The sequence below is a fragment of the Diabrotica undecimpunctata genome, chromosome 9 (genome assembly GCF_040954645.1).
Source record: "Diabrotica undecimpunctata isolate CICGRU chromosome 9, icDiaUnde3, whole genome shotgun sequence".
Classification (NCBI taxonomy): Eukaryota; Metazoa; Arthropoda; class Insecta; order Coleoptera; family Chrysomelidae; genus Diabrotica; species Diabrotica undecimpunctata.
In genome coordinates this window covers 53471764-53488818 of record NC_092811.1, presented here as the reverse complement: position 1 = coordinate 53488818, position 17055 = coordinate 53471764, and the positions used below count along the sequence as shown (strand labels likewise).

General features: G+C 34.9%; 1 protein-coding gene across 1 annotated transcript; it reads right to left on the bottom strand.

Annotated features, from left to right (window-relative positions):
* Nucleotides 1-4669: 4669 nt before the first annotated feature.
* Nucleotides 4670-15975, bottom strand: LOC140450761 (uncharacterized). The gene is made up of 3 exons (XM_072544433.1): nucleotides 15784-15975; nucleotides 12694-13273; nucleotides 4670-8346 (listed from the first exon to the last, which is right to left on the bottom strand). The coding sequence occupies exons 1-3, from the start codon at nucleotides 15973-15975 to the stop codon at nucleotides 4670-4672; spliced, it is 4449 nt and encodes a 1482-aa protein (XP_072400534.1).
* Between the last annotated feature and the right edge of the window lie 1080 nt (nucleotides 15976-17055).

Genomic DNA, 17055 nt, shown 5'->3' with positions numbered 1-17055 from the left:
AAAATAATACAGTTGTTTCTAAAATAAATAATCAAGACATTTTAAAGTGGGAATGTGAAATTGACAATATGACTCAAATTCCCTTTGTCAAAGAAAACAAATGATTGGTTGAATCACCGGGTGAGCATCCTTACGATTGGTTTAGAATGTTGGTTGATGACGAACTTTTAGAAATGATAGTACGAGAAACCAATATGTATGCCGTGGAGGTCCTCTGTACTAGTAGTGGTAAAGAAAAGTCGAGAATTTCAGCTTGGAAAGAAATAACTGTTTCAGAACTACTAATTTTTTTGGGACTTACCCTACATACAGGAACAATAAAACTTAATAATCTGCAGGACTACTGGAAACAGCATCGGTTGTTTTCTCTTTTAGATTATTTCACACAAAAAATGAAAAGCATCTACTATCCAGGCCAGAATTTATCATTAGATGAATCGATGGTTTTATTTAAGGGTAGACTTCTATTCAAACAGTACCTTCTTCAAAAGCGACATAAATATGGAATCAAAGTTTATATGTTAACCGAAAGTGATGGGACCGTTTTAGATTTAGCAGTTTATACAGGATATAATGATGTACTAGGTGGTAAAGATCATGCACAGAAAGTAGTACTGCATCTTATGCGCAACTACTTGCATTCTGGTCACTCTCTTTACATGGATAACTATTACAAGAGCTATCATCTAGCTAAAACTTTAATCGATAAAGGTACTTTTTCTACAGGTACACTACGAAAAAACAGAAAAGGTTCTCCAGAGGATGTTTTAAAGTTAAAGTTAAAAACAGGTGAAACGAAAGCCAAATATTTAAATAGCGTCATGATTGGAAAATGGTGTGATAAGAGAGAGGTAACATATATTTCAACTGAACTTAAAAACGACATGGTAACAGTGAAAACTAGGCGAGGACTAGAAAAAGAGCCTTTGCCTATTGTTAATTATAATAAGCATATCGTCGCTAAGATGTCAAAACCCTGTATCTCAATTTTCGATGGTTTTGCGTTTTTTGTGTGTCCTATATTAAGAAATCGAGCTGCATCGATTAAGAAACCTCTTATTACAAAGCATGTGAAATTGCACCTCCGTCACTCGAATTTGGAAAAGTTGTATCTCACATGTTGTACACGAAACCACGTACGTCAATACGTGTCTGAAAAATTGTTAAATACTGAACATTTTTGTGCATTTATATAGGTTTATAAGAATTATAACTGTTTATTAGAAGCTATGGTAAGTGAACACATCTTATTACTTTGTTTTAATAATACTTAGATGCATTGTTTTACGTTAAACAGAAATATAACTATTATTATTCCAAAAAATTTGAGGTTATGATGACTCAATTATTATATTTCAATTGATCAACTGAAACAAATTATATAAATCAATTAGGGAAAAGCAAAAACTTGTCAGTTGGTACAAGAATTTCCAAAATAATGTATTACAGTGAATTTTTAAGTGAAAAAAATTGTGATACAAGGTTTTGTTACCTACCAAAATATAATCAAGTATTTACAATATTGATTTACGAGGTTTCTTTGAAAACAAAATAAGTGTTTTTTTGTTTTATTTTTAGGCAAGCCGGGCTTCGAGAATGGTTAAATCAGCACTAGAAAGTCTAAAAGCGAAATTCTGATATTGACCAGAATGAAAGTACTACCAATCAAAATTCACATTCTAAAGAGGAGGTCGCAGAACTTAAGAGCCGTCATAAAGAAGATTGGAAAAAAGCAAATACAGGCTTTGAACAAGTTTATGAGACCTTTCGAGAAGAATCCTCCAGTTTCCAGCACCTTGCTTCTTCATCACTCTGTTTACAAAACATTCAAGTACATTCCTGTAATATTTTGAACCCAAAGAGTACTGCTATTCAAACAGGATCTCTTTTAAAAAATGACACCCAAAGCAGATGCCTGGCTAGTATTAATATAGAAGATAATGGTATAAATGTTGATGTGAAGGACAGTACTTAGGTGGAGAATCTCAGTTGGGATCTAATTTTGAATATAGAAAATATCAGTGAAGCTGCGGAAAATCGACACTATAACACCGACATTGAATTTGAAGAACCTTTCGAAGGATCAGAGTCAAGTTATCATCCAAATACTTCGTCGGATTCTGAAGATGAAGCTGTAAATGTCGCCGGACGCAAAAAAATTAAAGCGACGCCTAAAGATAGACGCTGTTCGAGAAGAAAAGGCGTAGCAAAAAAGGCAAAGAAGATTCTTTTCCTTGGGAAAGAAATGAACAAAAATGTTTAAGAATGCGTGATAAAGAATATAGAGTAAAAAAGAAGGAGAAAGATGGATTTATAATTACCATAAAGAGAAACTCCCGGAAAATGAAACCAAGATGTATTTCAGGGACACTCTACTTTAGCAGCAAAAGAAAAAAAGAGATATTCAATGATAACTGATGAGCAACGAAGGAAGATTTTTGATGGGTTTTGGTCTGAGATGGATTGGCATCAACGAAAGATATCTGTATGTACGCTAGTTAATAAACAGCCAACAACGCAAAAAAGAACACAAAATAAATCACGGCGTAATTTAAGTTTATTTTATAATTTGAAAATAGATAATACCGTAATTCCGGTTTGCAAGAAAATGTTTCTTTCCTCATTAGGATTGGGTAAATGGAGTGTTTAAAACTGGGCAAAAACTAGTTGTGACTCGGGTATCCCAAAAGTAACTTTTACTACCAAGATTAAACCTGTCAATATTGAACACAGAAATAAAGTAAAAGCATTCCTTGAAATACTGCCAAAGATGCCCTCCCATTATTGCCGTTCATCAACAAGTAAACTTTATTTGGAAACAACTTTTCAATGATATAAGGAAGTGTATGACGTATACAAAAATCATGAACCACAAACTGCTGTCGGCTATGATGTTTTATTAAAAGAAATGAAAAACACAAACATTGATGTGTATCATCCAAGGAACGACCAGTGTGATTTATGTTTTTCGCATAAACTAGGCAATATAGAGCAAGAAGATTATGAATCACACATTAACCAAAAAGATCGCGCTAGAAAGGAAAAAATCAAGGATAAAGAAGATGCATTGAAAGGAAAAGTGTGCGTATTTACAATGGATGTACAAGCGGTCCAACTTGTCCCTGTCGTCCCAGCAGGCATGGTATACTTTAAACAGAAACTAGCATGCCATAACTTGCACCATCTATAATTTAACAAATAGTAAGGTAGTTTGTTATGTATGGCATGAGGGAGAGGGCAAATTAGATGCCAACTCCTTTACATCTTGTATAATTGATTTTTTAAATGAATAGTTAGATGCCCAAGAAACGGACAAACCAAAAATTTTTTATAGCGATGGATGTTCTGCACAAAATCGCAATGTGACATTGGCTAATTAACTTCAGCTTTTCTGCAACGAAAATGAGACGGTAATTATACAGAAATATTTAGTTAAGGTTCACTCGCAAATGGAGTGCGATAGTGTGTGTTTCACTCCACCATCGAAAGAAAAAAAAAATAAATGCATTTATTCACCATCCAATAATGTGGAAATAATTAAAGAGGCCCGTAAAAATTCCAAAAATCCATACAAAGTTAAATATATTGATCACCAATTTTTAAATGACTATTACGAAATTAAGTATTATTCATCCATTCGTCCAGGGAAAAAAGTGGGAGATGCATGCGTGAATAATCTGAGGGCTCTAATGTATTCCAGAGATTTGCCTGTCCAATTCAAAGAAAACTTTGAGGAGGAGTGGCAGTTTTTACCAGTTTGCAAAAATACAAATAATGCAGGAATCGCAAGAAAAATGTATAATGACTATTTGCCCATTACAGAAGACAAACTGATGGATACCCTCGAATTAGAAGTGGACTGTATGTTTGCTTTGCTTGAAGTATGGTGATTTTACACCCATTGATTAGATGAATAATGAGCCAGAAACAGAAAAACTACGTTGACTTTAGAACGTATATTTCTAGACTGTTGCCGGACGGCGCTAGCAAGCTGCCTCGACGGTTAAACCTACAGGGTGGGCCTTGCCCAAAATATAAACATAATTATATTCATTTAGAAGAATGAAACTTGAACATGCCCCCCGCCTTGAAAGGGCTAAACTTTCAAACATATATGAATAACATTAGGCGTACATAAATCAAATAAAACAGTTATATAACACGATAATCAGTCACTGATATCACTTTCACTGCATATAGGAAGAGGGCAGATATTGGACACTGCCCTACGAATGATTCCTTGACCAGTTCGTATACACACGACACGAACCACACCATCGGAGCCAGGATGAAGCTGATAGATCCGACCAAGTAACCATCTTCTAGGAGGAAGATTCCTATCCTTTATGAGAACCATCGTGTTCGTGGTTATGTTGTCGGAGGTCCTTCTCCATTTTTGATGCTGCTGCAACTCTGAGATGAATTCCAATGACCAACGCTGCCAAAAGTGTTGTTGAAGCATTTGAAGTCTTTCGTGATGCAGTAGTCGGTACATCTTTTCGTTCGTGACATCCTTCTCGGGAAGATGGCGAAGAGATCGCCCGATTAAAAAGTGAGCAGGTGTCAAGGGATTTAGGTCGGATGGGTCATTAGAGAGAGGGGAAATAGGCCTTGAGTTTCATATTCCCTCTATCTGTACTAATACCGTTTGAAAATCTTCGTAAACCAACTAAGAATTGGACAATACTCTTTTCATATGAAACTTAACCGATTTGACCCCGGCTTCCCAAATTCCGCCAAAGTGAGGGAAATAACCCGGTATAAATTTCCAGGAAATATGCTGATTAACACATTCATCTAGAATATTACTTTCGTTATTTTTTAAGAATTCCACTACAGTGACCAGCTCATTTCTAGCACCGACAAAATTGGTTCCATTATCCGAATATATCTGAGAAGGCAAGCCCCGTCTTAACACGAAGCGCCGAAGAGCATTAATAAAGGTAGACGTTGACAAATCTGAAACCAACTCTAAGTGCAATGCCTTTGTGCTAAGGCATATAAATAGGCAAGCGTAACCCTTGTAACCTTTGAACCCCCGTCCTCTCCTGTCCTTGAGTGGAAAGGGCCCGGCATAATCGACACCAGTATAGCAAAAGGGAAAGGAGGGCTGAACTCGATATGATGGAAGATTAGCCATCAATGGATTATTAGAGGTGGGACGTGCCTTGAAACATGTTATGCAATTGCGAAAAATAGCCTTAGCTGTGTTTTTGCCATGAATTGGCCAATATTTCTCACGCATGAGATACAAAAGATGCTGAGGACCTGCGTGCATGGAAGCAATGTGAAGATCCGTAAATATTAATTTTGTAACATGATGACTGGATGGTAGGACTATGGGATGTTTCTTATCTTTATCAAAAGAAGCATTTTTTTGTCTTCCTCCAACACGAAGAAGACCACTATCAAGAAATGGACATAAAGAAAGCAAGTTACTCTTGGACGGTAGAGATTTACCTGAACGTAATACATGAATTTCTTGAGCAAATGCTTGACCTTGAACTAACTTGATTATGCATAACTCTGCATTTTCAATTTCCTTAAGAGATAGAGAGCCAACTAACCTTTGATCATTTAATTTTTGGCTATTATATATGAAACGCAAGCAGTATGCCACACAACGTGACAATCGTTTGAAACTGGAGAAACGGTCGAACGGAAATTCAATTTCTGGTATAGTAATCAAAGACAATAAATTATTCTTTAATTCAGGAAGCTCCTTGCATAATTGAGAGGGTTGATTAGGCCAGACAATATCTTCTGAACCAAGAAATTCAGGACCATTCCACCACAGATTGGAAGCCTGAATCAAAGAAGGGTCAACACCTCTAGTAAGAAGATCTGCAGGGTTTTCCTTGGAACCTACATGAGACCATGTACCAGAACTTATATTTGATGTAATCTCCGAGACACGATTCGCAACAAAGGTTTTAAGAAGATTGGGAGGAGTTTTGATCCAACCAAGTACTATTGTGGAATCTGACCATAGAAAAATGTTTGTCAACTTAAGTGTAAGCGATTGAATTACCTTATTAGAGAGTCTTGATAAAATTAGAGCTCCCATGAGCTCTAGTCTTGGAAGCGTGATTTTCTTGAGCGGAGCAACCTTACTCTTTGCACAAAGAAGTTGAACTGTAACCTCACCTGAAGAATTTATACTACGAGTATAAATGCATGCTCCATATGCCTGTTCAGAGGCATCTGAAAACCCATGTAACTCGAGGAGAATATAATTGCTACAGATAACGTGACGAGGTATTTTGAGGTTATTTAGCAAAGACAGTTGATCCTTGAATATTAACCATTTTGTGTGAATGCTTACAGGAACCGATTGATCCCATTCCAAGTGCTCAGACCAAATTTCTTGAATTATGATCTTGGCCTTAATGATACAAGGAAATAGACCTAACGGGTCAAATATCTGAGCTATATTTGAAAGAATTGTACGTTTGCTTGCTGAATTAGATACAGGGGTATTTACATGATAACTTAAAACATCTTCATCAATGTGCCATAGAATACCTAACGCTTTAGTGCTATCCCCTATGCGAAGAAAATTAGACTCTACTGCAGATGCATTAAGCCCTTGAATGATAGATGAACAGTTTGAAACCCATTTTCTTAAAGGAAAACAACCACGTTGAAGAATATCACTTATTTCCGCACTTGCGATAGCAAGATCGGTGGCCGAGTCTGACCCAGTTAACAAATCGTCGACGTAGAAATCATCGCGAATTATTTGAGCTGCCTTAGGATTTGTGCCAGAAGACTCCAAGGAGAGTTGGAGTAGACATCTGGTAGCAAGAAAGGAAGCGGAAGCCGTACCATACGTGATTGTGTTCAGCTGATAAGAGCTCAACTCTTCTTCAGGACTGAATCTCCAGAGAATTTGCTGCAAGCTACGCTGCTCAGGATTAACTAGAACCTGGCGATACATTTTGGCTATTTCAGCCGAAACTACATAAGTATGCTGACGAAAGCGCAATAGAATAGAAAGAAGATCGCTTTGAATAATTGGACCTACCATTTGAAGATTATTGAATGATACCCCAGAACTAGGAGGAGAACTACCATTGAAAACTACCCGAAACTTGGTAGTAGAACTTTCTCCCTTTATGACTGGATGATGAGGCAAGAAATAAGAAACTTTATCTGAAGAACTGGGAGAACATTTCGACATATGTCCCATATCAATGTATTCCTGCATGAATTCGAAATATTGTTGTCGCAACAAAGGATTAGAATTGAATCTTCGCTCAATATGGTAGAATTGTTTAGCACCGATTTGTCTCGACTCACCCAGACTATTAGGCGACTCCTTAAGAGGAATTGACACCATCCTAATCCAACCAAAACGAGTTTTCTGAAGAGTAGGCATGTTTCGACCTAACCGTATTTGCCCTACTTGAAGAAGATCCCAAAATACTGCAGATCCGATAAGAATATCTATCCTAGACGGTTTATTGAAAGTAGGATCGGCTAGAGTAATATTTTGAGGAATATTGAGATTAGCAGTGCTGATCGGGAAACTTGGTAGCGAATTGCATAATTTCCTTACAATTAAACATGGAAGTGACAGAACGAATTTTGAATGCACTGCCTCAAGTTCGACCAAGCATTTTGAATTTATAAGAGAAGGCACCTGACTAATGCCTGATACTGACATTTCTATTACCTCTCTTTCTAACCCCAATTTATTGACAAAGTCTTCAGATATGAAGTTAGACTGTGAACCAGAATCGAGAATGGCTTTAGCTGATTGGAATTGACCTCGAGAGTCCTTAACAAGAATTGAGACTGTTGATAGAAGTACTTGGTTATCAGGATGATAAGCAGCAAGATTAACAACTGATGAGCTTTGATTTTCTGATGAAGAAGTTATACCTGAACCTTGAGGCACTGAAGAATCATGAGGAGCAAGCGAAGAGAGATTTGTGTCCACATGAAGCAATGTGTGATGTTTCAGAGCACACTTATGACACTTGCCATACTTACAACCTTTACTGATGTTCCCGGTATGTAAACAATTTAAACAAAGCTTGAGACCTTTTACCTGTTCCGCTCTTTGCTTAACACTAAGTCGTAGAAATTCTGGACAATTCGATATCTTATGTGCATTTTGACAAAACTGACATGATACTTGCGTGGAAATGAAGAATTTTGAAAATTTGCCCTTAGAACAATTCCTTTGAAAATTATCTTTATTCTCACTCGTTTTAAGAATACGATTTTCTAAAATATCAGCCCTTCTTTTTAGAAACTCTATAAGATCATCGAATGTTGCGCTACTGGTTTTTGATAGATCCCATTCACGCTCAGTAACTGTATCTAATTTATCTACGACTATATATGATAAAAGTGTACTTCACTGATCAGTGGGTTCACCGAGAGACTTTAAAGACCGTAAATTACTTAGAACAGCTGAATCCAACAGCTGACGAAGCTGCTGTGGATTTTCCTTACATATTTTTGGTAGATTAAAAATTGCCTTTGTATGGCTAAATTTAAGAATACATTTATTAGCGTATCTTTCGCAAATTAATTGCCAAGCTAACTGGAAGTTAGATGCTGAAAGTGGCAATGAACTGATCACTGTAGCCGCATTGCCCGAAATAGACGACTTTAAATAGTGAAATTTTTGAATTTTGCTTAAATTGGAATTTTTTATTATAAGTGAGTCAAATGAATCGCGAAAATCCATCCATCTTTCGAAATCGCCATTGAATTTTGGCATCTCAATCGTTGGAAGTTTGATTGCACAAGAACCTACATTATTTTCAATTGCATTTAATTTTGCAGAGTGATCAGAATTTTCTGAAGCCCTACCAGAATTAAATTTTTCTAAGATCGATTTTGTTAAAGCAACCGCACTATAAAATGAATTCTCAAAATCTTCCCTCTATTCGTTAAGCCTAAACGGCTTAACAATTTTATATTTGTCACAAATGGATTTACATATAAACCTAAAAATCTAATTTATACTTACTTTTTGTGCTTTTGATCCGAGTTCTACTAATTTTCTACATCTTTTAGTCACTTTTCCACTCATTTTGGGTTGTTTTCTGTGGTTTCAATAATAACAATAAGATAGAAGTTTAAGATAGCCGGTCTGGCGCTTAAGATTATTATTTTGTTCCTAATACAGCTAAATGCCGAAAAAGTGATGTTTAATTTCTGACTATCTGTTTATGTTATTTCTCTGTTTATAGAAACGTTTTGTGCAGCATTAATTTGTCCGTATTTCGGTTGTAAAATCATTTCAGTCGTTTAAGATAACCGGTCGGGCGCTTAAGATTATTGTTTTGTTCCGAATACAGCCGAATGCCGAAAAAATGCGGTTTAAATTTCTGACTACCTGTTTAGTGTTATTTATCTGTTTAAAAACGTGTTGTACCGCATTAATTTGTCTGCATTTCGGTTGTAAAATCTGTGTTTTGGCTGTAAAATCATTTTGTGCCTTTAAAGGGTGTGTTTTTATACTCTGGTAAGTTTTTAAAATACTTCTTCTTTTTTTAAACAATAGATTTAAAAAATTGTAGAGTATGGCTTCAGCAAGGAGTTACAAGATCGCGTTACTGGGAAAACACCAAAAGGATGAAGAAATAAGAGAATACGATATTCAAATCATTCAAAATCTCTCAGTTGAAACTGATATATTAACGTTATCACAAAATGATTTGGATTGTTTGGCTGAGAATATTGCTGAGAATAAATGTAAAATTAGTGTATTATTCTAGTTCAGATTCTGTTGAGGCTGTAAACAGTAATCAGCCAATAATTAAAAGACAGAAAAGATTCGACTCCGATTATTCTTTTTTTTTGTTGTTTTTTGTTTTTTACTGTTTTTTGTTCTTTTTTTTAATTTATTTTTTTGTTTTTTGTTCTTTTCCCATTTTCTTATTTCTTTTATGTTTTTTTTTTCAAATCATATTAACAGATTCTGTCTATATACTATTTACAACTTATATTTACATATTTTAAGATGTTTGTAAATTCAATGAAGAATTTCCATATTATTTGAAAATATTAAAAGATTAAGGTTTGTTGGAAAACAACACTTAGAATTTATTAATTCCTTATAAATTTCGTTTACATTAATAAGTTGTAAATCACATTCTAATATAATATGTGTTAGATCGCCTATTTTACCACAGTACAATTGGGAGTATTTGATAAGCCGATTCCATGCATGTAAGATGAAGTAAGATCATGATTTGCTCTCAGCCGATTAATGGTCTTTATAAAATATCGATTAGATTCTGTGTAGAACCATCTTATTGAGGGTATCCTAGTGTTACAATGATAAAAGTTTAAGCCAGTCTTACATTCTCTGTAATGTAAATGTCAATTATTTTTAAGTTTTTCTCTACTAACGGTGTCAATATCTGTCGCTGGAATTAAATTTCTGTTTACTTTTTCTCCCAGCATATATGCTGATTAAGCCAAATTGTCAAAGATCTCATTGCCTTTTATTCCCGAATGGTCCTTGATCCATGTAATTATTAAATTTAATCCTAATTGTATAGTTTCATAAAGAATTTTAAGAACTTTCGGTTTAATGTGGTTTATGTGTTTGACTGTTTGAATGTTGTTAAATCTGTCGACCACGCTTTTACTGTCAGTAAATATAACATAGTTGCTAGTAGGATTGAGCATTCACTGGTTAAGCTATACTGGTGATGGTAATTTTTATTTTCGTGGAACATTGCACAGCCCGTTCCATTTGCATCTTTTGACCCATCAGTAAAAATGTACTGATAATTTGTCCATTTTCTTTAATAATTATATTAAACATATTTGGGAGTAAATGTGAGTTTAAGTAACATATCCTAACCTTTCTAGAAAATAGTGTTTTTGCCATTTCACCGTAGTAGGGCGGAATTTGGCTTTTATAGAGAATATCATTATATTTTACCGTACTTAGATAGCTTTCTACCAAAGGTATAGACTTTTTAGTTCTCCAGTACCTATGGGTGAAGTCTAAAACTGTTAGCTCATTAAGATCTTGAAGGTATTTACAATTTTTGGACATAATTCGGACTGTGAATTTGACGCTAAGGAATTGGCGGCGTAAATGCAATGGAGGTTCCACCGCTTCATTTTCCATTATTTGGACTGGAGTGGATTTTAAATAACCTAGGCATAATCTCATGCATTTATTTTTTTGAATTTCAAGTTTGTTTAGATATGTATTGGACGCTGATCCAAATAAATGACAGTTATAATCGAAAATCGGCTTGATCATGTTACGGTAAAACATCAAAGCAATATTTGGGTCTGGTCCCCAATTTGTTTTACAGAAAGCTCTTTAAATGTTTATTGAGTTTTCGGATTTTTTAACAATTTGATGAATGTGATCTTTCCATAACAATTTCCTGTCTAGATAGGTACCAAGATACTTAATACAGTTTTTTATTAGGGAAATTAAACTTTCCCACATTAAGATTGCCTTGTGGAACTCTATGTTTTTGTGAAAAGTAACACACCTCAGTTTTTGTGTCAGAAATTGATAAACCTATTTCTTCATAGTACGGATTTACGATTTCTAATGTGACTTTCAAATTATCCTCACAGGTACTTAACAATTTTCCTGTTGTGTATAAAACAACATCATCAGCATATTGAAGAATTTTTGTGTGGTTCGGTATACTAACTTCCAAGATCTATATTGTACAGGATGTATAAAATCGGGCTTAAAATACTCCCCTGTGGCAATCCAATATTAGTCAGTCAGGGGTATGAAAATTCCTCATTATTAATTTTTAAAAAAGTTAGTCTGTTAGAATATAAAGATTTTAAAAAGAGAGTAAATGGTCTAGGGATTCCAATATACAACATTTTTTGGTAAAGAATGTCTAAATTGACATTATCAAAAGCAGCAGAAACGTCAAGGAACGCAGCTGCTGTAGACTTATTTGATGTAAAATTAAGCTGAATTGAAGTAACTAGAGCTGTAGTTGCGTCTTGAGTGGACCTAGACTTGCGAAAACCATATTGGGAAATTGGAATCGTGTTCTAGCCAATGTTCAAATCTATTTTTAATTATTCTTTCAAATGTTTTTAAAACACATGATGATAAGGAGATAGGTCGGTAAGAACTTGGATCACGTTCTGGTCTGCCAGGTTTTTTAATCGGAATTACCAGGTACTCTTTCCAACTATTTGGTACTAGTGTCTTATTTTTCCAAATATTGTTGAAAATGTTTACTAGTGAAATTTTATATTGTATAGGTAAGTTGTATAACAGCGAATATGACACATTGTCAATACCTGGAGAAGTATTATTTCTTTGTTCAAGGGCTCGATGCAATTCCCATAAATGAAAATTTTCCTCAAAATTGTGGTTTTGTCGGGGTACTGTTTGGATATGTTCTTGTACAGTGTCGTCATTTGGAACCCATGCCGGGGCAATTTTTCTATGGAATTTCTGCAACCATGTATCTTCGGGATCAATAGGCACTTTGTTGGCTTGTTTGCGGTTTTTAAAACAATTAACTTTTTGCCAGACATCTTTTATTGGTGTTCTTGAGTTAAGGGTTTCGCAGAAATCAATCTAATTTTTCTTTTTCTTCTGTTTGAAGATTTTCTTTGCAATAACATCTAGTCGTTTATACTCCATTAGGTTTTGGAGCGTTGCATTCTGTTTATAATTTATAAACGCATGTTTTCTATTTTCAGCTGCTAACTGACAATGACTGTTCCACCATGGTTTCGGAATATGACCTTTGTTTTTTTCTTTAATGGAAGAATGTTTTGGGATAGCGACGTTGGCTGCTTGGCTTATATTTGTCAACAATTCTTCGTAGATTAATGGTATTTTCATTGTTTCCAAAGTACTAGTATAGATCTTCCAATTGGCTCTGCTAAGGTTCCAGATTCTATGTTTTCTACTGGATTTGGCTTCTGCTGCGGAGAAACTTTGTGATGAAAAAATAATTGGCACATGATTAGATCCATAAGGTTCTTGTGGAGTATTCCAACGAAAATGAGAGGCAATATCTCGGGAACAAATGGTTAAGTCTACAGCAGAAGGTTTATTGGAAATAGCAAGAGTGGGGGATCCGTCGTCTAAATATTCTAAATTACAGTATTCTATAGCATCTAGAAGACCTAATCTATCATCAACTTCGCAGCCCCATGCCAAATTGTGTGCGTTAAAATCGTCTCCAATTATAAATGGTTTTGGTATATTTTCTAAAAAATTGATCCATTGTTGAATTAAAACTTTGTTCCTGGGTTCATTATATAGAGAAATTATATGTAAAGGTTTCTTGAAATGTGAAATTTTTATTGAAATACACTTATATGTAAACGAATACGTATTTTGAAAATTTATTTCTTCATATATGATGTTGGATTTCAAAAGGATTGCACAACCGCCATCTCCATCAGGGCGATCAGCTCGAACACAATTCATCATCATCATCAGTGGCGTTACAGCTCTTTATGAGCCAAAGCCTTCTTCAGAACAATCCTCCATTCGCCCCTGTCTCTGGCAACTCTTCTCCATGCTCTAATTCCGATAGACTTCAAATCATTTTCTAGGTTGTCTTGGTACCTAAGTCTCGGTCTTCCTCTTCTTCGTTGTCCGATCGGCCCTCTTCGGTCAAAAACTTTTCTGACTATGGCATCTTCCTCTCGTCTGATTACATGACCTATCCATCTGAGGCGTGCTACCTTAATAAATTTTACAACGTAAGGTTCTCCAAATCTTCTATACAACTCAAAATTGTAACACCTGCGCCACAAACCTTGTTCTTTTATGCCTCCATATATTCGTCTTAGTATTTTTCGCTCAAAACGTTTGAGCAATTCTTGGTCATTCTGTGTTAGTGTCCAAGTTTCTGAACCATATGTTAGCACTGGTCTTATTAGTGTTTTGTATAGTCAGTTTAATTTTTCTAGTCAATTTTGAGGCCATCTGTCTTCTTAAGCCACAGTAACACTTATTGGCGAGCACTATTCTTCTTTTGATTTCTTCACTGACGTTGTTATCTTTGGTGCAGCGACCCTAAGTATATGAAGGTGTCAACACCTTCCAGTTCTAGGTCATCAATTATTATTCGTGTAGGTGTCGGGTTGCTTGACCTAGTGCAACACACATATTTGGCCTTTTGAACATTTATATTTAGTCCTTCGCTCGAACACAATTAAATTCTTTAAAATTACAATATTTTCCCGGTTTGAACCAGTTTTCAGATAATAGAGCTATAGTGATGTCGTTCTGATAAAGTAAATATTCTAAATTTTCTTTATTGGCAACTGCTGAACGACAGTTCCACTGTAATATGTTTATTTTATTTAAGTCTGCGAATTTGATGCTAGATTTTGGTTAAAATAGTTACTAATTATCTGAATTACATAAGCTTTTGAAATATTAAAATTATTATTTTGTTTAATTGAATTAATAATTGTAAGAACCGAATCTAAAATGACATTTATTACAGAAGAATTTAACTCTTCTGACCGTAAATCTGCAATGTTTAAGTTTTTTTGGTAAAATTGACTTTTAACTGTAGATACTATTTCTTTTCTAGCTATATCAGTTGGGTCTGAATTATTTGGTTTCTGCCTTTTATTCGGCCTACTGGTATTTGTGTGAGGATTAAATGTAAATTTAGCAAAATTATTTCCTTGGGAGGAAGTACAAGGTTGTAAATTTTGTGAAAAATTTGTATCATTGTTGGCTGTATTGGTCCTAAGAACACTAGCATATGAATTCTTAGGCACTTGTTTATTTGAATCGTAAAAATTAACGTTTGTTAAACTCATCGTTTTCTTTTATTAACTTTTGTCGTGTAAATTCTGGGCATGCGCTTAAGTTTGTGGTCAAATGATTCCCCTTACAACTGAAACATACTTGTGTGAACTCAACTTTTGTACAATTCTTTGAATTATGAGTTTCTTGGCATCTGATACATCTTGGCTGACTCCTACATTGATTTCCCAAGTGGCCGTATCTAAGACAGTTAAAACATAACAAAACTTTCTGTTTATATATTTCAACTTCTTTAATAACCTTATTGATGACTATATATTTAGGTAAAGTTTGCATTTACATTTAAAGGTCACAATACAAGACTTAGTAGGGACATATTCGACAATTTTTTCCTCATTAACAATTTTTTCTACTTTACGCGTAATTCTTTTATAATATATAATAGTCTCCCGTTTTATACCGCTTCGCGGCTTTGGGAGTATAGCAGGGTAGTCTGCTATATCTAGGGCCTACGGTATACTAGGAAGGTAACATGGCCAGTGCTATGCTTCAACCGCCTATTATTACCCCTGGTTTTACCCAAGGTACTCATTTTATTCAGGCTGAGTCGACCTGGGGCCTATAGACATTTTTTAAAAATGTCTAGTTGTTCTTGCCGGCGGTAGGATTCGAACTCCGAACCACCGGCGTGCGAGGCAAGCATCCTACCGCTTGCGCTACGCAGGCCCCGATAAATCTGTGTCTATATCCCTAATAACTCCTTGTTTGTGTAAAATAAATTTTGAAATATACAGATCTAAATTATTTAAACGAAATATTTCTAGAGTTTTGTTTTTAATGAGGTTATTAGCAGTTTTATAATCTTTGCATTTGACTCTAATTCTATTTCGGCCAATGGCGTCTATACTTGAAATCATATTGTCTGCTTCAGGAAAGTTAGACAAAATAATTTCACCAATCTTTAAAGGATTTAGTTTACCTTTAAACTCAGTAGAGCTATTCTCGATATATACATGATATGGGCCTAGATCATTACTATTGAATAAAAATGCTTGCCTTACCTGTTTTATTACTTTTTGTTGTGTCTCATTCAGATTGGTTGTATTTGCATTATTCATCAAATTGATTGGAATTGGAGTACTTACAGAAATATCCATTTCGGCATCACTTTGACTATCGAATATATTTCCAGATATAGCTGGTTTTGTGGGTTTTTTGGGGTCAAGGGGTTTCCCCCCACTATTGACACTCATATGGTAGGTGGTACAATACAAGATATTGCTGTTAGAATGCAACAAATTTCACAATTTAAAGCACAATATTAATTGTATTAAATTCAAACAATGGGCGGTTTACTGGAGTCTCGAATGTTGCTGTACTGAAGGCACGTCTAATTTCTATGAATACTACTACGGAACTGTATTTAATACTATTTAAATCTCTAAAAATTTATAAGGAACTTCAAAAAGCGTGTTTCAACTTTGACAGTTTTTTGACAGATGCTCCGATTATTCGTTTCACGAAAATATAGATTCTGACTTCTACTTTTCAAGCTCTGACTCTGAAGCTGTTCTGGAACAAACTATCAATGTTGTTGGAAACACAGGAATGAAAAAACCTAAAAAGCTAAATAAGAAGCATCTTCAAAAACGTGAAAATATTTTAGGTAGAGGAAAATCAGTTCCAGAAAATCCGTGTAAGAGTACAGTATGCCAACATGGTTGTAGGAATCATTTTACGGAACAACAGCGACATGATATCTTTGAATATTATTGGGGTTTAGGTAGTCATCAAAAGCAGAGGGAGTGGCTATTATCATGTCTAAAAGAGGTTGAAATTAAACGTAGGCTAACATATACAGAATGTAGTAGAAGGAACAGAACTTTTAGATATTACATCTCATGGAATACCAAAAAAGTTGAGGTTTGTCAACAATTTCTTTTAAAAACGCTGAATATTTCTCAGATGACAATAAAATATACACGAGACAATGTAATTAATGAGAAGTTCGTTAAACCAGATCAGAGAGGCAAACGTGACACACCACATAAAACAAAGCCGGATGTAAAACGATGTGTTCAAGAATACATAAGAGATCTTCCAGCGATTCCTTCTCATTACTGTAGGTATAGCTCTTCAAAGAAATATCTACCGAATGAATTAAGGAACGTGTCTTTCTTATATAGACTGTTTATAAAGGATCTATCCGAAAAACATGTTAAAGCCGATGTATCATTGAAAGTTTTCAGAACAATTTTTAATAATGATTTTAATATTGGATTTCACTTACCTAAAAAAGATAAGTGTCATCTGTGTGAAGCTAAAAAAGATAA